Below are 23,848 nucleotides of genomic sequence, written 5' to 3'. Positions count from 1 at the left end.
AACCCATTACCCCTTGTCTTACTGTTGGTTGTCACCGAGAAGAGCCTGGCTCCATCCTCGTGACACCCACCCTTTATATATTTATAAACATTGATAAGGTCACCCCTCAGTCTCCTCTTCTCCAAGCTAAAGAGCCCCAGCTCCCTCAGCCTTTCCTCATAAGGGAGATGCTCCACTCCCTTCATCATCTTCGTGGCCCTGCGCTGGACTCTCTCCAGCAGTTCCCTGTCCTTCTGGAACTGAGGGGCCCAGAACTGGACACAATATTCCAGATGAGGTCTCACCAGGGCAGAGTAGAGGGGAAGGAGAACCTCTCTCGAACTACTAACCACCCCGCTTCTAATACACCCCAGGATGCCATTGGCCTTCTTGGCCACAAGGGCACAGTGCTGGCTCATGGTCATCCTGCTGTCCACCAGGACCCCCAGGTCCCTTTCCCCTACACTGCTCTCTAATAGGTCATTCCCCAACCTATACTGGAACCTGGGGTTGTTCCTGCCCAGATGTAAGACTCTACATTTTCCCTTGTTATATTTCATTACATTTTTCCCTGCCCAACTCTCCAGCCTGTCCAGATCTCGCTGGATGGCAGCACAGCCTTCTGGCGTGTCAGCCACTCCTCCCAGCTTGGTGTCATCAGCAAACTTGCTGATAGTACACTCAATTCCCTCATCCAAGTCATTGATGAATATATTGAACAGTATTGGTCCCAGAACTGACCCTTGAGGCACTCCACTAGATGCAGGCCTCCAACCAGACTCTGCCCCATTGACCACGACTCTCTGGCTTCTCTCCTTCAGCCAGTTCACAGTCCACCTCACTACCCGATCATCCAGTCCACACTTCCTCAGTTTTGCCGTGAGGATGCTGTGGGAGACGGTGTCAAATGCTTTGCTGAAGTCAAGGTAGACCACATCCACTGCTCTGCCATGTTACCTATACCATCATCAGTGTTCTAAAATAAAATGGACTGGAACCAGACTTAGAAAAAAATAATTTGCTTTGCACTTACCATAGTACATTGTTTGAAATCTCTTCACAATCTTCTTTTGACCTATTGATGACTACACCTTGAATATGTTTTTTTAACCAATTTTGGAACCAGCTGTGATGATTCCACCTAGCTACTATCTCTTTACTTTGCTTATAGGAATGTCATGAGGGACACTATCAGGAGCCTTACTGAAGCCAATTCACTATCACAGAAAAGTATTAAATTGGTTTTACATGACTGCCCTTTGATAGGTCCATATTGGTTATTCATCATTGCATAATAATTGCCAGTAATATACCAATAATTGCCAAACATTTTGGACCATAACTTACTACAGTCCACAGTTTCTAGTTGCCCACCATACACTTCATCATCAAACTTTTAATAAACACGTATTACTAAGGTGATGTACATTTTACTGTTAAGTATGATTTCATGGTCCCCTTGTTTGGGACCTGATGTTCCGGCTACTTCTATGTTGATTATCCAGTAAGTTGGTCTACTATCGTTTTGAATGTCAGAGACCAGCTGACTGGTTCATGATTGAGTCCTCCTTTCTAGAGATATAATTGCCTTTTTCACTCAGATTTTTCAGTGACTGCTTTGTGTTCATCCTTCATCCCTTACCTTCTTTCCTTATTGTTTTTTAGCACATAGGTAGACTGTCCTGTCTGCTAAGAGTGATTGTAAAGCTCTCCTTGGAATCAGGGCAGGGATGGTAAAACTGTGGCCATGGCATATATGGACTGGAGCCTCCATAAAAGCTGGGACACCACATGCACTAGGTTAATGTGGACCATGATTTCGCTGTGGGTACCTGACACTGTCTGCGGTAGCTCTTTGATCAGAAAACTGTTACCTCGCAGACCACAGCCATTCTGGCATTATTGAAGAGCCATCTAGAAGGACCTCTGCTTCCACCTTGGTTCTCAGGTTTTCAAAACTTTCTGTGCTTATTTCTGACTGTAACATCCACCTTTCCTCCATGTTGGGATAGCTAATGTGCTTTTGGTTTAGCGTCTTTTAGCAGATCTGTCTTTACCTATTTCTAGTAGATCCTGCCAAGCATTTCTGAGTTGGTTCAAACCAATTTTACTGTATTCCATTATTCTTACTGTATTTCTTCTCCCTTTCTTCCTTCAGTGATATGAAAAACATGAAATCAGTCAACTGAACTACTCTTAAACTTTTTGAAATTCACCTTTATATATTACAAGAATCTTCTTCCATTGGACTGATTTATTTTGTGGATTCTTTCTTTGAATATTGTGGAGACTCTAGAACTAATGTGAACACTCTTGAGAAACATATTTCCTCTCAGTTAGCTGGACTTGCACAGCCTTTTACCAGGCAGCAAATTCGGCCCTTCATCCACATGCATGCTTCTGCTTTTGTAGATCAAAAATTCATACCATTTCCCCTTCAAAGAGTCTGATGACTCCATATCTGGTGTAATGTGTATTATATCATTGTTTACTGCAGCAACTTCTGCAATACACTATAACACAGTTTTTTACATATATTAAGCCAACATCTGCTGCTACATCTATTATTTATTTCAGTAACAGATACTTCTGCACAGGGTAGAAACTGACTCAGTTTGAAGGAAAATAATAATTTTGAATAATCTGACTTTTTTGTTGTGCCTTGCTGCATACATTCATGATAAGAGATTATTTGCAGTGGGAAGACAACAATAACCCTGATAACACAAGAATCTTTTCTTTTTAAAATAGGGCAAAGATAATCTAAGGAAACATAGACTTCCTCACCCTCCCTACATGGTTTCTTGCTTATATAATCATTGGATAACCTTTAAAAAAATCCCATTTCATCCTGTCTGATTTTTGGAATACCACTGTTGGGTAGAAATTTCTCTTCCCAATGGACCTCTTTTCTTTCTCTGTAACTCTGACTTTGCTATATCCGCAATTACTGCTGCCTTCAGATTGGAGCCATGTCCGATTCACACCTGGCGTGGCCTTTTGACCTGTGAGCAACTACTCTTATTTACACGTATTTTATTTTAGAAATCAGATACCTTTAACGCCTTCTGTGAGATGCCTGTCTCTTAACAGAAGTAGAACTGCATGAAGTGGAGTTTAGGTTTTTGTCATGCTTGCTAAGAAAAGCAGTAATAAGGGATTAAGTGTCATAGAATAGCCATAGTAGTTATAGAAATCAAAAGGCCACAGAGGAGAAAACCAACCAACAGACCATCTGATAATGTCCTGTGCCATCTGATAATTCTAAGGTGCCTATTAACACTTGCTGGAATTGGAAGAGAGTCTCACACAGAAGAGAAAGTCTTCTTACCTCTGTGTTTTCCTGTCTCTCAGTTAGCTGCCCTGGTGGGCTGTGGGTTTGGTTTTTTCTTAACTTGGAATCTGCATAAATGCATCTTGTTATTTTAAAAATCTTGTCCTGAATGTTCACAGCGAAATATATTGTAGATGTTTTGTTACCATTTCATGGCTGATTATTCTTAAATCATATTAAATATTATTTTTTTTTCCATGAAAAATGATCAAGCTACTCTGATTACTGAATTTTCAGACTGGATACATGCAACTGTACTATCACTCTGGGATTTATGAAGAATTCAGTCCTGGCCTCTTTCTTCTCCCATTGAAATAAATTAATTAGCATTTAGGAAGTCTTTTCCTCAAATGTTTGGCTGATAAAGTATAGGCTGATTTTTAAATTCATGCTTTTAGTTTGTCTTCTGCTTTTCACAGCAGGCTGCATTATTGGTGTAATTCTGGGCTTACACTGTTCAATGAGTGATCGTGCCTTGTTTTTATCCCTTTGTCAATTACTAGTTCGTTAGAATATTTGCTTCCATTATGTTCATTTTTCTTTCTCTGCTCTATTATTCTGTATCTTTGCTTTGCAGAAATGAATCTGTGAGTATTGCTGTACCGGTTGCAATTACACTTTACTTAAGGATAAGGTTATTCTTTCTCGCATAGCCTTTCCCAGTTGTGAGGACTGCAATATAATGTTAGACATCTGTTGGAACAGTGTCAGAACTTTGTCACATGGGACTACAAAAGCTTTTTGAGGCTTGCATCAACTCCAAAACAAGGAGTCTAGAACACCATCAAAATACATTTCTGAACACCGGGGCAAGAGAATAAATTGGCTAAGTTTGGCGTTTGGAATTTGTATGGGAATAACTGTAATTACAAGAATTTTTCTCTGCTTAATTAAAGGCACTCCTCTGCAGAAATACGAAAGCAATTTACTCTCCAACCAGGCTTTGCACAATTCTGTCAACGAAGCTTAAGTACCCCTGGCTTTTCTACTCTTCATCTGGTAAGTTCTGGGTTTATCTTCTTTACACAGGTTTGGTATCTACATTGCTTAGTGTTTTAGGGCGAATGCAGTGATCTTGTTATCTTGTTTTCCACTGGCTTCTGCCTGGAGCTGTTAAAAAGTACTTGCTGTTAAGTTGAGCAAATTACGTGTTTGTAAAAGCTGAGAATGGTCCTTGAAGTCTGAAATAGACAGTCTTTCTGCATATTACTATAAATCAAAGTTAATTAGTAGGTGTTGGAGTATATTGCATCCTTTCCTTTCTGTAAATATTCAACTACATCAAGTAAATGCATTGTGTGGTGATCACAGATGATTTTCAAAGGGAGGTCAGTGAATAAAGAGAAAAAAAGAAAGGTAGAGGCTCAGCTAGTTTGGCTTAATAAACAATCTCCAGACCTAGCAGCAGAGACAGCACACTGGCACGTTTTTCAGTGCTGTAGAGTAAGCATATGCAGCGACAAAATCCGAAGTATGCCCTGTTTGGCATAGATGAGATTGAGTCAACAGTTATGTGTCTCCGAATCATCTTCAGCCTTCCACGTGTGATCCCCCTCTAAAGAAGTCAGACCGTATGACACTGCTCTTATGACAAAGGGGAAAAATGCCGGATCTTTTTAATTGCCTTTCAGAAGGACGGGTATTCTGCAAACATACTAGGCCATAAATAAAACTGACTAAGATTTTCATACTCTCCATCTTCCTACCCTTTTAATTTTTTCTTATTTTTGTGAGACCTAATAAGTAGGAGCAGGAGGAGTCTTTGTGCACCAGTGATTGTGAAAAATGTAAAGCACTAGATGAAGCAGTTACTTCCTGTGTGTCAGGGCCTCCCGCCACACTCACTTCCTTAATCTGAAACACTGTGGTGTTTTGACTTGTTCCTTGCGGTTATTCAGCCCGAGGAGGCTAGGTCCCTTCTACATGCAGACAACTGCTTTTTGCTCTTGAGAAACCTGATAACATTTCCGTTACCGAGTGTTACGCCGTAGCTGCCATTTTGTGTGCTGTCACAATCTACATGCCTCTAGTCCATCATCCTTAAAAAGGTATGTTAGCACTAATGATTTGTGGCATTTTCTGTAAAATAATTGTTTTGCACACTCGTATGATGTGTGAAAAGGAGTCCTGGCTTCTCAGTTGAAACTGTAGATGTTTCCTTTGATAATTTGCACCAGTTTTTAGGGAGACCATTAACCTCCATCTACGTTTACCTTTTTCACTGTCTTTTAAAATTTGTATCTGATTTACGATAGTCAAAAGCACACATTTGTGGCAATTAATGATTATTATTATATTAGCACTTCGACTAGAAAAAGTTAGAAGGCTTAATGAAATGTGATTGAATTGTCAGAATGGGAAAAGTGTGATTTCTGAAAGGAAGTGCAATGCTTAATCAAAAATTAGATTGTATTTTGCATGCAAAACATTACCTCTTCAGCAACTGACAAGATGTAGTATGCTTTTGTATACTTTTAGCTGTGTTTTACTTTAATATTTTGTGATTTTTTTTTAGTAGATCTTCATATATAGATATAGATAAATAGATAGATAGATAGATAGATATACTAACATTTAATGTTTTACCAACTTGCAATACAGTAAGTGAACTTCAAGGATATTATGCTGGCAATTAATAAAAAATCAATAGCTAATAAAGATCACTGTTTACTCCTGACAGTTGATGCAATATGCTCAGCACTACACCAGGTACAAACCAGAAACAGTCCTTAACCTAAAAATTTATTAACAGCACGGTGTATTTCTTCAGCTGACTGCCTCATGATTTGCTGGACTTACTGTCAGTTTCAGATTTTTCCTTTGGATAAAAGGAGCAAAGAGAGAGATCTTCCCACAGGTGTTTTCAGAGAATTCAATCGATCTCTTAAATGTACAGGCAGAGGGGTGAACTCGGAGACTTTATTAAGACCGAGACCTGCACAGTTTTCCTATAAAAGGAGAACGTGGAGCAGGGGGTGGTGTTTGGCTGTATTCAAAGGTCTCTACTACATCATTTGCAGGAGTGTTTACCGCATCTATTTTCTTCAAAAGTTTAAACTGATTTGCTTCTCCTAGATGTTTTTAGCACATTTCTGTTAAATATGCTTCGATTTCCGCAAGATGTTTCTGGATTTTTATTAGCCGAATAACTTCTTCACATATATTTCCAGAACACTAGAAAGGCTCCAAAACTTGTATTTACCACTGATAAGTTTTAACTCATATTCCTATTTAGAGTGACTGATGTGGCAGATTATGTGTGAGCCATTTTAGTTCAGAGTTACTCAGAGCTTTGCCCCTGTTGAGCACCTTTGCATGTTTCATAAATGGTGAAATTCCTCATTGAGCTACAATTCCTGATGTTGTGGATGTAACACCATTATGTGCAGGAGTAACTTCATGCTCAGGAGAAAATCCTGTCAACTTCCACGAGAGCCTTGCATGAGTAGGACTTAGTAATAGTGAGTAAAGACTTAATGATTTTGGCCCTCAGATTTTATTTGTGGAGAAGAACACTAGAGTGTAAGGAGGATAGCTCCAGAATGCATATTGGATGAGACAGTAGTCACAGTAACATTGAATATAAAGAAGTGTTGATATCAGGGACATTGGGTGCCTTATTTTCCCCACACCCCATCAATAGCACCATAGATGTAGGTTATCTGATCTATGTTCAGACATGTTGCTGACAGCTTCAGAAGGCAGCCTTGTGAAAGGTATTTGGGCTAATCAGTGCAATGCAATCCTAGCTCTTTACAGACAAGGATGATTTGATAGCTATTTTTTGCTAGAATTCTGCCTCCTAGTAAATAAATTATTCCAGAGCTATTATTCTAATGCTCCAACTATTTTTCTGTGCTCTTACTGTGCTGAGGTGTCCTCAGCCTTTCTGGAGCTCACAGAACATAAACTATAAGTTTTGTAAAGCTGTAGCTTTTAGATCTATTTTTCACTTGTCAAGAAAGTTAACAAAATGAGATGCTGGTCTCTGTACGCAAATGGACAGATGTTTTATTTTCTATACATATACAGGCTATTTTTGTTGGCCTTATAGCAAGTAAAATTTTTCAGTTTTATCTATACATAAAATAACATATACTTTTAACATATGAAGTCACATTAATGTGTGTGTGGAACATTTCTAGATACCATATCAAACAAGATTTTCTGCCTCTGTTTTTGAGACTAAGCAGATAAAAAGATCCAGACAGCTTCGTAGTGTGTACAAGTGGCAGAGTTTGCACTTTTTAAAGTTTTTTCTGATCAGGTGTTCTGTGTAAAAATGGCTGATTAAATGTAGTCAGATACAACTGCTCCTATCAAGGTGCAATGCCATGTGCTGTAGAAATTACGGATTTCTAAGGTTTGCAATAATAACTTCAGTAGTTCCACGTAACCTTTTGTGTAGTTACTGTACTAACCCTAGAAAAATTCAGTAAAATTAGAACTCAAAATGCAAACCAGTAGCATTCAGAGGTGGAATATAATAATTTCTTCTGATTTTGGGTAGCTCTTGCCTTTAACTTTGGAGTCGAAAGTATAGAGCATTTCTAATAGTATCTTTCAGGCACAACACCTCAAATGAATGGCATCTTCATGATGGCAGCCATGGTGCCTATATTTGGTCTGTAGCTCAGGACAACTTGCAAGACTTACTGGCCTGGCCTCGTTATTGCTAGTGCCTTTTGTCACGTGTGCAGTAGAGTCCATTGGCAGCTGCCTGACACTATCATTTTGGTCACCTGCCCTTGTCCTGTGTTGTTCCTACTCACTGCTGCCTTTTTGATAATTCTGATTAATACCATGGATTGGGCTAGGCAGACTGAGTGCACTTCATGGGAATCCAGCAGAACATGTCTGAGGGCATCCAGGATGTACCTCAGCCCTCCTACCAGCATCTAGGAAAGCCCAACAGAGAAAATAGGTGCAAATTTTAGTTTAGATGTAGGATCTTCCTTACTTCTTTGTGATTTAAAACTTTTCTCTCTTTGTTCCCTTTCTTTTTTCAGCTGAATGTTTTGTAAGCCACTTTTCCCAGCATTAAATGCAGTGGCACTGTATGTAAGGTTAGAATTCTGTTTCCAATGTTTAATAAGTAATGGGACAGTGACACGAATTAAATAAATAAACCTAAATTACACTATTAATAAAAACCTTCTGTTGCTAAAATAAACATCTCTTGATTTCTTCCGTTAGCCTTCCTTTTATGACGCAGTAGACCCAGTAGATTTTGAAGGCTTCTTAATGACACGGCTGAATAACTTGGACTCGGAACTAGCACAAGAACTGGGTGACTTTCCTGAAGATGACTTGGACATTGTCTTTACACCCAAAGAGTGCAGGACTTTGCAACCCTCTATGCCAGAAGATGGGTAAGAAGACTTTCTCTCCTTCTGAAATGCTGATTTAAAAATAGTGCGAGCCTGGCTGCAGGTTTAAAAATAGTTTTGAAGATGTTGATCCAGACACCTCTGCGATCCAGCCAGCCATTGTGCAGTTGCTGAACTTTAAACATTCAAACTTTGCCATCGATTCTGTTGGGCCTGTTTGCATGCTTAAAATCATGCAAATGCTTATACGACTTCCTGAGCTGGGTGGTAGCGGCAGAAGTGAGGTAGACACAGACCAGGAAGAAGAGTAAAGAAGGGCAGGATGGTAGTATGGAAAATAAGTTTGTAGCTGTGATTGCAGAGGTGGAAGTTGATTCTGATCATGTAGTAAACACAGGACTGAGCTTTTTTGCTTCCTTTCCTTTCCTTTCCTTTCCTTTCCTTTCCTTTCCTTTCCTTTCCTTTCCTTTCCTTTCCTTTCCTTTCCTTTCCTTTCCTTTCCTTTCCTTTCCTTTCCTTTCCTTTCCTTTCCTTTCCTTTCCTTTCCTTTCCTTTCCTTTCCTTTCCTTTCCTCTCCTCTCCTCTCCTCTCCTCTCCTCTCCTCTCCTCTCCTCTCCTCTCCTCTCCTCTCCTCTCCTCTCCTCTCCTCTCCTCTCCTCTCCTTTCCTTTCCTTTCCTTTCCTTTCCTTTCCTTTCCTTTCCTTTCCTTTCCTTTCCTTTCCTTTCCTTTCCTTTCCTTTCCTTTCCTTTCCTTTCCTTTCCTTTCCTTTCCTTTCCTTTCCTTCTGATATGTGTTACATGACATTGATCACATAACTAGCATCTCTTTCTTGCTTAAATGGTGGGAAATAGTTCCTACTGCACAAGGTTTGGGGGAAAAAAAGCATTAATTTCTAGTGTGGGAGTCACTTTTGTTTTCAGGCTGACATTAATGAAATAATTAGGAAGCTTTCCACTGTTTCAACAGCTTTTAAATTAAAATAGGTAGCAAGTGTTGATACTGGTGGTCAGCCATCCTGGAAGTATTTGGGCTGATTTGATAGACAGGGAAACTATGGGCAACAGAATTTTTCAGAATGCGAAAAAGGGATACATTCAGGAGTTTTCTGATGTGGTTTAGGAGATTCCTATGCGTTGTATACAAAATACTCTCCAAGGACTGCTTTGCTGTAAATGCTACCTTCAAGTGGAGCCACAAAGGCCTATTCAGTTTTGCAAGCAGTAACAGTCAGATGAACATGAAGTCAGCACCAGTTTAGCCCCAAATTGCTACGTCTGCAAAGGCAGCCAACCATGCAGCATATTTTAGGTGGGGGGCTGGCTCCTTCCAGTACATTTGGGAAGGGAACAGCAGAGTCTATGTTCTCTGCTGTGCTGAACCAAAACACCGAAGGAACAAAGAGGCTGGCATCCTGGCTTGCAGGGTAGACTGGCATCCCCCTCTGCTCCTGCAGAAGTTCTTACAACCTGCTCTAATCTATACCAGCCAGCTGTATAAATTAGAACCCTATACAACAACGGTATTTGTGCAGTGTTTTCTGCCCAACATACCAAATGCAATCAGGCTAAGCAGGAACCACAGTTCATATGCATTTTGCCAGGTGCGGACTACCTGGATCTTTGAATCATGTAGCTCCTGGGGGATTTTGTAACATTTGCACAAAAGGTGATTTTCACTTCAAGTTACTTGTAGAAAATGTTCCAATCTTTAACATGAATTCTTATTTTCTTGTGGATTGTGGGAGAAAGTGAATATTATAGTGCTTGAAGTTCCCGTTTATTTAAATGATGGACAAAAATAGTAAAAAATTATCCAACTTTGAAATGAGACTTAAAACATAAAATGACCATTTGTCCCCTGTTTCTGAGATTACTTCCCAGCATGCCTGCTGCTTAAAAGAACCCAGTTATCTATTTTTTTTTTTGTTTTTTTTTTCCGGTAGGACAATGTGTAGACTCATGCTGTACAGTTAGTTTTAGGCCTGATTTCCACCACAGTGACATTAAGGGTTCTGTAAGGAGTCTGTGTCAAAGCTCAAATAGTCAATACCAAAAAAATACACTTTCATTGGATTTTATTACACAGCAGCTTCCCGTTTAGCCATTCACACCACTGTTATCGATATTAGTGCTTTCACAGGAAGTCCTGGTCAAGGATGCCAGGGTGTGTTAGGGGAGCTGAGAGCACAGGAGGGGCGAACACCAAAGATTCGGCTGCAGGTGATGCCGTCTGTGGTGTCTTCCTGCACCAGGAGCAGGAAACAGATACCACCAACCAAACTGGGCTAACCTGCTGCCTGCTCGCAAACACACGTCCCACGTGAACCAGATGCAGGCGGTGGTGGTGTGTCAGTCCCCGGGTGGCAGGGGCACAGGGCTTCGTCCCACGCTGCACGCATGAACCCAGATCAGTTATTACTCGCTCTTGGCAATCGGTTGCAAACCTGTTAAAGAGCTCTAGGTGGAAAGTGCTAAAAAGTATCATGCCTTTCACCCATTCCTGCATTGCATGGGTATCCTGCTCTTTTACGCACTTGGATCAGAGAACATAACAAGTGATTTTGGCACAGGGCACTAAAATTTTTCAGAATAGGGGTAGGGAAGTTGTGCTACAACATCATGACAGCAAATTCATAGACATTGACTTTAGCTTATAATATTTCTGTTCCAACCAGTATCTGGTCTATCAAACAGCCCTGACAACTCCCTGTATTAAGTGAGACTTGTCTGACTATAATAAAATTAAGTCGTAACATAGACTTAGATCTTAAAGTTTTATTAGGCTATCTGATTAGGGTCCCATTTTAGAATTTTCTTCACTTCTACAAGAAAGAGAAAATTGGACCAAACTCATACAAGAGATTATGTGTTTGCAAGACTGCAGGAGCTGAGGTCTCTGGAAAAATTATCTCTGTATGTTGAGACTTGTTATCACATTTTGAAAATCACAAAGATGGGTGCCTGGTATAATTTCTTTTATTTTGCTGTCTTTTATAGCAACATCAGTCTTATATTCATGAAATGCACAGTGTAGCAAGTGGTTACCTCTGCGAAATGTATGTTTGTCGATTTATAAACTCTCTATCAAAAACCTGCATCAGGGAATTCATGCAGTGCACAGAATTCTTTAAACGTCAAATAATAATTTAGCAGTAAAAAACAGGAGAGGACTAATAGAGAGGCCTTTATCTGGACAGCATGTTTAGATAAATTTCTTTGTCCTAAATGTATGACCTAGGTGCTAAAATATTTACAGTATGTTGCTTTTTCCCCAGGGCTGAACTGGACTCACATGTCAGAGATTGTGTTCAGACGTATGTCCGGGAGTGGCTGATTGTGAATCGAAAGTAAGCTACATACAAGTAAATAAAATAGAAAATACCGTGCATCTTATTTGCCAAAGAGGAGATGCACGCTGTTATAAGTAATTCTAAAGAATAATTATTTGACTCAGTGGCTGAAGACAAGAACTGACTTTTTAGTAGTATATGTAACTTTCTTGTTTTGTTTGAGCTGGTAGGCTATAGCTAAATATGGTTGCATCTGCTTCTTAATTGTCAGGCACTCTAGGAATTAATTGAAAAGAAAGTCACATCAACTGCAATGATGATTTATCTAAATCAGGAATACTACTTCTATTTGATCACACTAAAAGGAAGGGTAACAGGAGTAAAGATTACATGTGTATGCATTTCATTTTCCCCTCCATGCCCTAAAAATTCAACATGATCTGATTTCTAGTGGTGTCTGAAAATGAAACAGAGTGCTAGTAGCAAAAAAAAGAGGATTATGGGCTTTTCCAGCAGTGATTGATTATATTGATGGGATTATTAGTGTAACATCCCACTTTACCATTTTACATCAGTAAGGGTTTTCTGCATTTGAGGGTCAGTGTGATTCAACACATCGAATTGGACCTCTAGTCATTACAAGTGACTTAATTTCCAATTTTTTTTTTTTTTTAATTTCATTTCATATCTAAAATGTGAAGGGAACTCTCATTCAGTGCTTTCTGTGCAGGGATGTCTGTTCCCAGACTCTAAGGGATGCTCTGTGCTAATGGAGCTTGCCTCCTTCCCCGTCATTCTCTCCGGCTCTTCAGAAAGATTTTTGGAGCTCTGTTTTTCTGTGCCGCTTCCTGTTCATCCCCTCCTGCACTCATGCCCTGTTCTTGAGAAGCAGTAGTGGCAGACAGTGGTACAGCACTGGTGCACTCACTGCCATTTTGTTGTGCCCCTTCACATGCCCTTCCTACTCTGTTTCTCTGACCTGATGTACATCAGCAGTCAGTGAATTACAGGTTGACTCCTGCTGATTGTAAGAGAATTTTATTGTTTAATTGTGCAGCTTGTGCGGGGACAGTGCAGCCACTGAGGGTTATTAAGACACTTCCTCTGGGTGTGCAGATGAAGTTGATTGAGTTCTCAGAACTGTTTCGCAGTGAGTCACTAAAAATAAGATAGAGGGTTTGCAGGCTCTCCAGCTGCACTGCTCGGAGCACGGACGCAGGCTCTTTATACACTCTTGTTCTGACTGCACTGCAAAGAGCCAGTGAGCAGCTTTGTCTGTGCAAACGAGTAGGGAGCGAGCAGTAAAGTAGGTGAGGTGAAAAACAGAACGTGGCTATTTTTGCACTTACATGTGCTTGTTTCACTGTCTCATTCATTCAGGTAAGGCAAATTTGCATTCAAAAACTTTTTTGAGCAATTGAGTGGTTAACATGGTGAAGGGCCTTGCTAGAGACCTGAGCTTTGATGGCTGTGGCTAACAAAGCAAGCATGTTATTAAAAGTTGCAAAGGGCTAGACTGTCTAAAAGATGCTGCAGTGTCACATAAACCAGTGCTAGATTATTAGTGGGGCTCTCATGTTATGTTTGGGCGGTATTCTCAAAAGAGATGTGAGAGGAAGCAAAAACATCAAGAGGGAAGTGAGAAAAAGTAGTTGTAGATAGACTAGAAAAACTGTAGTTGCGTACTTGAGAGACAAAGATACATAGGACAGATTGCCGAACATGTGGTCTGGTGAGCTATGGATGAATGTGTTCGTGACATTCATCCATTCCTGGATGTGGACGTTCAGAAGAGGAGATTGAAGAGTCTTCAGTGGGTGGCATGAGCTGAAGTGGTCCTCATGCCCCAGGGTAGAGAAAAATGTGACAGAGGGCATGGAGACAGCTGAGGGGTCCATGTGTTTTCACCTGAGGCTGAATGGGAGGCTGGTTCCTGTGCCTGTCAGTTTCTCCTTTCAGTTGTCCTTTCTTGCTTTTCCTCACTGAGTGACCATTGAATTGACATGTGTACTGAAAGCAGGGTTTGCCTCTGGTGAGTTTCAATTGCTACCATGCTTTTCAATAAACAAGATAAAATTTTTTTCCAGGAATACTTTAAGGGAATGCTTAAAGGGAAGGCATCTCTGTTGTAGCTTGTACACCACAGCGAAAGTGTGATCTCAAGTACATAAACCTCTCCATTAATCTTTTGTTTGCCACCAGCGGTAGTGAAAAAATAATCAGCAAAACCTCTTTTGGATGCTGAAATGTCTTAAAGTAAACTCATGCAGAATTTCTGTCTTTCACTCTGGATGATTAAGGCAGTTCCAAAACAAGGTCACATCCAAGGATAGCTGGGATTGTCTCTTTTATGATTTCAGTTTTCACTTGCGGTGAACTGGTAAACGATTAAAATGCAAACAATTAAAATTAAAACACTTCAGAGCATATAATTCAGTTACTCCAAAATGTAATAAAAGATGTCTCCCTGATCAATAATTGCTTATCGTGGCATCTTTATGAAAGCACCCAGATGTTTACACGTTGCTTTGGAAGTGTTATGGAAAGGAAAATGAATGAAGGAGGATACTGTAACTATGAAGGCTGATTGCAAAAAGGCCATCACGGGATTTAGCAAATTGCATACTAAAGTGGAAGAAATAGAATTCTGGATGTGCCTGGTATCTTTTTTCAGGGCACCAGCTGGTTTTTTCCATCTGCTACAAAAATGTAGCTTGAAATTTGTATCTTGCTGCAAAATTTTGGGAAGTTGCCAGCAGAGATGGTTACATTGTGCCATGGCAATAGCCTTCTTCAGCAACAGGCACTGTTTGAGATGTGTAGATTGTTGTATATGATTAACTTGGGAGACCAGCTGAGTCCAAGACAAGAAAAGTAAGCTCCTTGATGTATAATTGCAGGAGCAAAGAGCCAGCCAAGAGATAAGCAATCTTGATCCGTGTTCTTGAGGTCACTGAAATAATCACTGTATCTGATCAGGAGCTCAGAGCTGAATTTGTACCTAGGGCAGGATTTGCTGCTGTCTCAGGCTTACAGTCTACATGAAAGTTATATGAATGAATTTTCTTCCTTTTAAAACCGCTCTTAATGTACATGATAGACTTGCAATTAAACATTTTGAAATCACAAATTTAGGCATGAAAGCTGTGCTACACTGCTCTTTTGCACAGTCATGTTTCCAGTTGTTAAATATGTTTTTCTGGGGTTTTTTTTCTGTTTTATTTTTCCTTAACTCCTCCTCGTGCTGTCCTGACTTGCTTGGGCTTCTCTGTGGAAGGAACCAAGGGAATTCAGATACTTGCAGTCTGAAAAACAAAGGATCCCGGAAAGATTTTCACAAGACGCTTCAAAAACAAACTTTTGAATCGGAAACATTGGATTCCGGCGATGCAAACTTTCAGGTACATTCTATTCATTTTCGGAAAAACAATCAAATATAAAAGCTTCCCTCAAAGGAAGCCCCCTAGGATCTCTGTAATGGTGTCAAGTGAGGAGCTGTCCAAACCACAGCTTGCCATTTTGTCATTTTCTGACAGGCGGGACCCCGGCACGTCCCGGCTCTCCCCGAGGAGGCTTCGAGGACGACCCTCACTTCTTCCGACTTCGACCTGCGCAGCCTGCAGCCGGACCCCCGCCTGGAAAACCTGCTGCGACACCTCAGCCCCGAGGAGTTCGAGAGGCAGAATGAGGAGGCACGGCGCACCAACAGGCACGCCGAGCTCCTTGCCCTCTATCCCGCCGTGGATGAGGTGAGCTGGGACACCGACTGGCCCACAAGCCTTCCCCACCTGGCCGTCCCAGCATGTTCAAGGTGCACCGAGGTCAAAAAACAGGGTTTGTGGCCTGGATGCGTGTCTGCTTTGGATAGTACCATGGGGACGGCACGTCACTGTGGGCTCCTGTCAGGTATCCTGAACGTGCATTCGGGGGTTGTACTGGGCCTTGTGGTACTGCCTGAGGTTTTGTCACACCCCCTCAGTGCAGGGCAGGCCATGATGATGGTGATACAGCTGTGTCAGGGTGTTACCCTTGGCTGAATGCTTGCTTGGGGGCCAGAAGTGTAAATATTCAGTTTAAACGCCAGATGGGGGTCAGAAGTGTAAATACTCAGGAATGTAACTCAATTTTCTTTCATCTCTGGAGAGGTGAAATGCCTGCTGAGTAGGGGAAGGTGCTAGTCTGTAGTAGTGGCCCAGTTAACGTCACATAAAGGTTTTATGTAAGTACGTAAATTTACAGTTGTTTTAACTGAGTATGACTAGCATAACTGTTTCATGATAGGAAGATGCAGTGGAGATACGGCCAGTACCAGATCGCCCGAAGGAACATCTGGGCAACCGGATTTTGGTGAAGCTGCAGACTCTGAAGTAAGTATCCTCCGCAGGCTTCACGCACCATTTCTCAGTTCATGCTGGTGTACTCCTGCCAACTCTGCTACACCACTGCAGGTGTCCTGTTCGGCAGGTTTTTACATGCTTGCTTGTTCTTTCTTAGTGTAGCAGAGAACTATTTCTGTCTACCATTACAGAAGCCTTTAACCTGTCAGGGTGGAAAGGAGTTGGAAAAGAGCCCAAATTATATATTTCCAACAAACTAGATTGGTCTCTGTACGTGCTACTGGGCTCGATAAACAGAAAAAAAAAATCAAGAAAGGTATGATTGTTTTTAACTGATATCTAAGACCACCTTTCTGACAAATTTAGAAAATCACTGCATGGTTTACTTCCCTTCTTTTCCTCTTGAAATCATCTAATAAAATGCACTAATAAAAAAATCCTCTGGGCATTGAGAATGCTGAGGTCTGGAACTAAATATTTATCCTTATTTTCTAATGGAAGTGCCAATCGAAATATAGCCCTTTCTTTTTTTTTATTATATAGAGTCATAAGAGTGCAGTATTAATCAGTGTCCTATGTGTCTTTCCTTAACAGGTTTGATATAGAGATTGAACCTTTGTTTGCATGCATAGCTCTCTATGATATAAAAGAAAGAAAAAAGGTAAGTGTTTATACATTATTTTTGTTCAGTTGGCTTGGATTTTTATTTCTGGAGCAGTAACTTAGGAAATCTTACAAAAAACATGCAACTCTTTCACACTTTGACTCTGATCCAGGATTCTTTTTATTCAAAGGCACATGCTTGCAATTGTTTATTTTATATTCCTAGTTACTACATTTGATTTCTTTTAAAATAAAATTTGATGGATTTTTGCTTTGCAATACATTTTAATTATTTTTTTTTCAAGATCTCAGAAAATTTTCATTGTGACCTCAACCCTGATTCATTAAGAGGATTCTTGCGTTCTCATACACCTTCCATTGACTTGTCTACTCAGGCAAGATCAGCAGTATTTTCTGTCACTTATCCCTCATCAGATATATACCTAGTACTAAAGGTATGTTACGGTGCTACTTCAACACCATTCTTCCTGTTCCCTGCTGTACCTGTTATCTGAGTTCATGGAGCTGACAAACATGAGTTTCCTGTAGCTGAGACGAATTCTGATAGTTTTTAATAGTACATGTGCAGGTGTCCACTGATATATCTCACTCCCAAGCTAAGAATTTATGTTCATAGCCTGTGTTCTAGTTCTACTAAGTATTTAATATTTCTTCTCTCTGCCTAAGTGAAATTTAAAGTGAAATAAGCCATTTTAAAAAATTTTAATCACATTCTGTGGAGGGGTTTTTGGCTTTAGTTTAGTGTACTTTCATCATTTTGCTTATTTAATTCTGAAACTGATTTAGCCTGAACCACTTCCCTTTGAATATGTTAATTTTCCTTATTTCAGTGAAAATGCAGTAGTACCTGATTGACGGTGTTGTCACACATGTATTTTCTGCGTTTTAACAAGCCAGGTGGAAAACTAGGAGAAGTTTTAGTATCGGTTACTCCATAAAGACAGCTTTAAGAATTCTGTATTGTGCATCTAGGCAGGCTCATTTGTATTGCTGGAGAAGCAACATCTTGCTATTTGGGTAATATTTTTTCTTTCCGTCTTATTTTACTGCTTTTTGTAGATAGAAAAAGTGCTTCAGCAAGGAGAAATTGGAGACTGTGCAGAACCCTACATGGTTCTTAAAGAAAGTGAGACTGGCAAGGTAAGAAAACAGCTATAAAGAGTGCTTAGATCAAAAAATGCATACACAAGGAAAAACAAACAAACAAAAAAACAGAGAAAGAGCAGACCCTTTGTAATAGGATAGAATCCCGAGAACATTGAAGAGAAAGCCAGTTGGTGCCTCCGTGGTGCAAGCAATGGGGTGTCAACAGGAAGAAGTCATGAGAAGGCAAGGTGCATGTTCATTACTGACACCTTTGGAAATCAATACTGACAAAGTCTTGAGTCATGAAACAGATAGGGATGAGTGAAGAAGATGACAGCAATGTGGAGTTATCAAAAATATTTGTACCTCAGAGACGTTATTGATTTGGATGGAAAAACAACCTGTTGTATTGTGTACGTGGCCAGTTTGGTGCTGTCATCCATAGATAACAGGAGCTCTCTTCAAGGAATTCATGGTCATTTACCTCCCTGGAACAGAATGACAATGTTTGCTGGACTTCCACATGTCTCTCACGTTTAGAATATTGCTTTCAGCAAAATAATGTTTCTGTATCTGAGAAAGGAAGGAGAACCCACTGATGTTTCATAGTGCTTGTTCATGCTGGGCTTGAGGGTCACTGAAATAAGATCTGCATTCTCCTTTTCTATAATGAAAATAAACTCATTGAAAAGAAATGAGAAATGAATGTATAGATCAAACTAGTTATGATCCTCACAGTGCCGTAGCAAGGAAGCACAAGAGATAAGAGTGTAAATTACTTACAGAACTATAAATATGTCATTTCTATTTTTTATCTATAGTAGCATTAAATTAACTGATTGCTTTTTAAACAGTCGTTATTTTCTTTCTCTTAGACAAAAGAAAAGATTGAAAAACTGAAAGCCCAAGCCGAATCCTTTTGTCAGCGCCTGGGGAAATACAGAATGCCATTTGCCTGGATTCCTGTAGCCCTAACCAGTTTCTTCAACCTTTCAACGCTTGAACGAGAAATACCTGAGGCCGAAGGTTTAAATGGTAGTTGTCTAACTTTTCTAACTAATGCCGAGTGACTCTTCAGCATAGGAAACAATGTCGTTCGCTCTGGCATCAAGAGTGAACAACAGATTCAAAGTCACATCTTGTCAGGCTTCCTTTTCAGTGCTACAAAAACAGCTTAATATGCTCACTGTTTCATCTCTGCATATTTATTTTTATGTATGCTGAATATTCTTCCATGTTTTAGGCCCAGTTTTGGTGGAACACTGGCTTTGTAGAAGTAAAACTCCATTTGCCACATGGAGTTCATTTGCAATACAGGGCGATCAAAATACTTATAATCTTTGTTTTAGAGTACACAGGGCCATTGGTCAGCAATGTTGACCAATATGCTTTGTAACCCGTGAACTACAAATTTGAATAAGCTTGTGTTCTATAGCAGAAATAGTGTGACTTCACTGTGTCCTGGCATTCCACTATTTCACATAGTCTAACATAACAGTAGTGGAATGTTTTAGGTACTCCCTCTATCCTCTGATGTTGCTGGGAAGTTGTGGATTTCTAGTGTATTATGATAGTCTTTATACTGAAGCAACATAAAGCAAGTTGATGTTTCATTTAATTTCCCTTGGAAGGGAAAGGATCCACTAGTGACAAGAGGGCAACACTGCTACAGGCAAGAAGATTTTCTGAGAGAAGTCTGAGCTCAGAGGACAGCTATTCAGTATCCAACTTCAAAACAACCTCTCTAACCCTCAACACCTTCTTTAAACAGGTACTGGATGCTCTTTATTTCTGATTGCATAAGATGCCTTTCAACTACGTAATGTGAACTGTATTGGGAGAAGTTGACAATAATGTTTGTGTGAGGAAAGAGCACAAATGCTGTCAAGTAGGCAGTAACCTACTTGCTTTGCGTGCCTCAAGGGCATGGTTCACACAGAAGCTTCTCTCAGTGTTATGGAGTATTGTTATAAACATATTGATATTGTTATAAACATACTGATTTTTGTCTTTCTCTTGCTAGGAAGGAGACAGGCTCAGTGATGAAGATCTGTTCAAATTTTTAGCTGATTTCAAAAGATCATCTTCCTTGCAGAGAAGAATTAAGACTTTACCAGGTACATAATTCATTTTGGATGGAAAAGGATGTATGTACTTTTCTCCTCTAAGTTGCTCTGTAAATTCCAACCTTAAAATATCATTAACTTGGGTTTTAAGTCTATAGTATGCACTATTGTGGAACTTCCTGAGTTCCCAGTGTCCACCTAAGCACAGATGGTTTTTAGTTTTTTTCTGTATGAGTTAATATGAAGATTTATATTTAGCTTGATATTCTAAAATAATTTGCTTTCCTTCCTAATTTACAGTATATCTACTGGATGTCTTTTCTTAATTCTCAAACTGTTTGAAGACAGTGCTTTAAAGCAAATTTCTAAGATCCTTGCTATTGCCCTGCAATGTTTTTAAGTGGGTCATATTTTACAGAGAGAGATTAAAATGTGTGCACGTTTCATCTCATTTGGGTCAGTGTTAGTTAACAAAGTAGAGAAGCAGAGATAGTGTTTGGCTACTGTCAAAAACCTGGCCACACTATGATTTTCTTTTTACATAAACTGCAGCACATGCTCTCCTGGGTTGTAAAGGCACATTAAAAGAATATTAAGTCAGTGCAAAGCTGTTTTGCCTTTTTAGCTGATTGCCAGAAGTAACAAGTCTGGTTTCCCCAAACGGTTTTCACTTATCACAACAAAGAATTTAAATTGAAAGTCTAGATATGCTTGGGTAAATGTTATCAGTATTAACTGTTTGACTGCTCACCACAGCAAGCCTGGCTTTCCTGGTGGGTGATGTCAACTTTGGCAGAAGTTAATCAGAGTGGAATCTGAGTGGGGGGAGAGAGAATCATAGAATGGTTGGGGTTGGAAGGGGCCTTAAAAGTCATCTGGTTTCAACACCCTGTCATGGGCAGGGACACCTTCTGCTAGACCAGGTTGGTCAAAGCCCCATTCAAGCTGGCCTTGAACACTTCCGGGAATGGGGCATCCACAGCTTCTCTGGGCAACCTCTTCCAGTGCCTCTTCACCCTCATGGTGAAGAATTTCTTCCTTCTGTCTAATCTAAATCTACCCTCTTTCAAGTTCAAAACCATTACCCCTTGTCCCATTGTAACAGGCCCTGCTAAAAAGTCTGTCCCTGTCTTTCTTAGAGGCCCCTCTTAAGTACTGAAAGGCCGGAATAAGGCCTCCCCAGAGCCTTTTCTTCTCCAGGCTGAACAATGCCAACTCTCTCAGCCTGTGTTCATAGGACATGTGTTCCAGCCCTCTGATCATCTTCATAGCCCTCCTCTGGACTTGCCTCAGCAGGTCTATGTCATTCTCGTGTTGGGGACCCCAGAGCTGGACACAGTACTCCAGGAGGAGTCTCATCAGAGCAGAGCAAAGGGGCAGAATCACCTCCCTTGACCTGCTGGCTACTCTTTTTTTGATGCAGCCCAGGATACGGATGGCCTTCTTGGCTGCAAGTGCATATTGCCAGGTCACGGCCAGTTTTTCATCCACCAGTACCCACAAGTCTTTCTCCCCAGGGCTGCTCTCAATCCATTCTCTGTCCAGCCTGTATTTGGGCTTGAGATTGCCCCAACCCATGTGCAGAACCCTGCGTTTAGCCTTGTTGAACTTTACAAGATTCACATGGGCCCACCTCTCAAGCCTGTCAAGATCCCTCTGATGGCATCACTTCCCTCCAGTGTGTCAACCGCACTACACAGCTTGGTGTCGTCAGCAAAACATATTAGGCAGCAGCCCTTTTATCCTTTATTTGTCTACCAGAAAAATTTTATATCATTTATGTGTGGAATTGCACAGGGTAGACATAAAGAGCTATTTATTTGCTTGATGTATAAAGATGTATATAAGTTACTTACTGGGTATCTTTCTGCACTTATGCTTTCATTTTCCTGCAGCCTTCAAGACAAAGATTCTTAGTTCTGAACTGTTGCTATGTAACTTCACATATAGTTTTAATTTTTGTTTTATTATACATTGATTATTTTTTATAGCTTTGCTGACATTTTGTGATTTTTTTAAAGGAACACTTAAACTGGAGATTTCTGCAGCTCCAGAAAGCCTTGGTTATTGTCTGACACCAGAATTACTACCAGTGAAGCCATTTCCAGAAAACCGTAATCGTCCTCACAAAGAGATTTTGGAATTCCCAATTAGAGAAGTGTATGTTCCCCATACCATTTATAGGTAAGAAATAACATATTTTTTTAAATTCTTAAGATCATTTTTTTCAGAAATAGAAACAACTCCTTTTTTTTTAATGTTAAAAACTATGCATTAGGCGGATGATTTAGTCTTGCTACTCATTACAAGATAAAACACGTGCAGGGTGTTCAATAATGTATTTACTGATCTAATTATGTCGCCATTTGAAAATCTGTCTAAAATGTCAAAAAAAACCCCTAATATCTCTCACTGACTTTTAACATACATATATATCTCTTCCCTGTTCTGTGTTTTTTTCTCCCAGTAGATCTTATTATCATTTTTTAACTGTTTTGGTAAATGTTTGTGCTGGGTGGTTTCTACTGTTGAGTCATCTGAACATCTGAGGAAGTAATGTGTGGCTCTGTGTACTTTTTTACCATGAGCAAGGACTCTCATCTATGTCATTTATTTTCTTAAATCTGCCCAGTTCTGGTTGTTTCAAGGAGACGAGAGTGTTCATAGCATGCAACTGAGCAATTCCTGTAATTTCTTAGTGGTCTGGCACATCTGAGTCTCCAAGAAGAAATGACTGTAAAAAGAATGTGCTTCAACATGTTTGTGCAGCACAGTAGTGCCAGTGGGCAGTGACATTGCTAATAGCTAGCTAACAATAATTCAAAACGGGTGTGCCATAGTATTATAGATACAGAAATACTAGCTTTCCTGTGACGATTGTGCTAGTGAAGGCATGGAAGTAAAGTAGAATGCTTCTTACAACAATAGTTGACGCTATTCTAAGGGACTTTTCTGACCCCCAAAACAGTAGCTAGGTACTCAGCTGCATTAGTAGCAAAAAAGTGACTATCAGTAAGGAATCACAGAATGAAGAAGCTGAACAAAGGGATGTAAAGCTTATTCACTTCTTGCAGCAGAGCTTAGCAAAGAGCCAGCTCTCCCACCCACTCACCTGACGCTACCCAGGAGGGGAGAAGGGAAGGGCAAGACTTGTGGTTCAGCACAACTCAGAACTGCAAGGCTGCAGACTAATTTGTCCTGGCAAGATGCTCCACACCTTCAGGGGAAACTGGAGAGCCAGTAGGGCTGTGGGTCACACCTGGGTTTGGGTCTCAGCTCTTAAGAAAAGCAAAAAAAGGAAGTGGCATCTTATCTTACAATAACAATTTGCAATGTGGTGTCAGCTGGGAAATAAGTAAGCCAGTTTGGACAGAGCCTCATTAGAAGTTTTGGAGGAGCTATTCCTGGGCTATGCCACAAACCTGTGGTATTCAAACTCCTGAGGGCAGTTTCTTTGTGCTCTTAGCATCAGAATGCTAAAATGCAGTTTGTTACAGTACTTCTCTCTTCTCTGTATTTCAAAGATAGAAGTTAATATCTTTCCTATTTTTTTCGCCTCTAGTTTTTAGGGGTTTTATGCAGACATTTCTATAGGGGAAGTAGTTTTTATACAATTGAAAGTGCAAATGTAAATGAACTTGAGTAGTGATGCCTTTTTTTTTAAACTAAAAATAAAAAGAAAAATCAACACAGAATTTTAACTTTCCTATTAATTGTCTGGCCCCAATAAGTAGTAGCATGTGTCAGCTTCAGTTTGCAGCCTGGTAGTGTCTAATGGTCTAGCTTTGAAAACGAAAAGCAA

The 23,848-nt window shown here is 40.1% G+C and overlaps 1 protein-coding gene across 1 annotated transcript in view; it reads left to right on the top strand.

The window, feature by feature from the left end:
• Nucleotides 1–23,848, top strand: part of DOCK8 (dedicator of cytokinesis 8) — a 96,389-nt gene that overhangs the window by 16,241 nt on the left and 56,300 nt on the right. Inside the window, exons 2-14 of the mRNA XM_065657910.1 lie at nt 4,210–4,312; nt 8,510–8,685; nt 11,919–11,990; nt 15,211–15,334; nt 15,470–15,682; nt 16,215–16,300; nt 16,865–16,931; nt 17,179–17,328; nt 17,954–18,034; nt 18,856–19,018; nt 19,618–19,751; nt 20,004–20,097; nt 22,068–22,230. Of these exons, the coding sequence (XP_065513982.1) occupies nt 8,558–8,685; nt 11,919–11,990; nt 15,211–15,334; nt 15,470–15,682; nt 16,215–16,300; nt 16,865–16,931; nt 17,179–17,328; nt 17,954–18,034; nt 18,856–19,018; nt 19,618–19,751; nt 20,004–20,097; nt 22,068–22,230 (1,475 nt within the window). The 5' untranslated portion in view covers nt 4,210–4,312; nt 8,510–8,557. The remainder of the gene's footprint in view (nt 1–4,209; nt 4,313–8,509; nt 8,686–11,918; nt 11,991–15,210; nt 15,335–15,469; nt 15,683–16,214; nt 16,301–16,864; nt 16,932–17,178; nt 17,329–17,953; nt 18,035–18,855; nt 19,019–19,617; nt 19,752–20,003; nt 20,098–22,067; nt 22,231–23,848) is intronic.

The sequence above is a fragment of the Caloenas nicobarica genome, chromosome Z (genome assembly GCF_036013445.1).
Source record: "Caloenas nicobarica isolate bCalNic1 chromosome Z, bCalNic1.hap1, whole genome shotgun sequence".
In the NCBI taxonomy this organism is placed as follows: Eukaryota; Metazoa; Chordata; class Aves; order Columbiformes; family Columbidae; genus Caloenas; species Caloenas nicobarica.
Note: the sequence above shows the minus strand (reverse complement) of the source record. Positions and strands in the feature narration are given on the sequence as shown.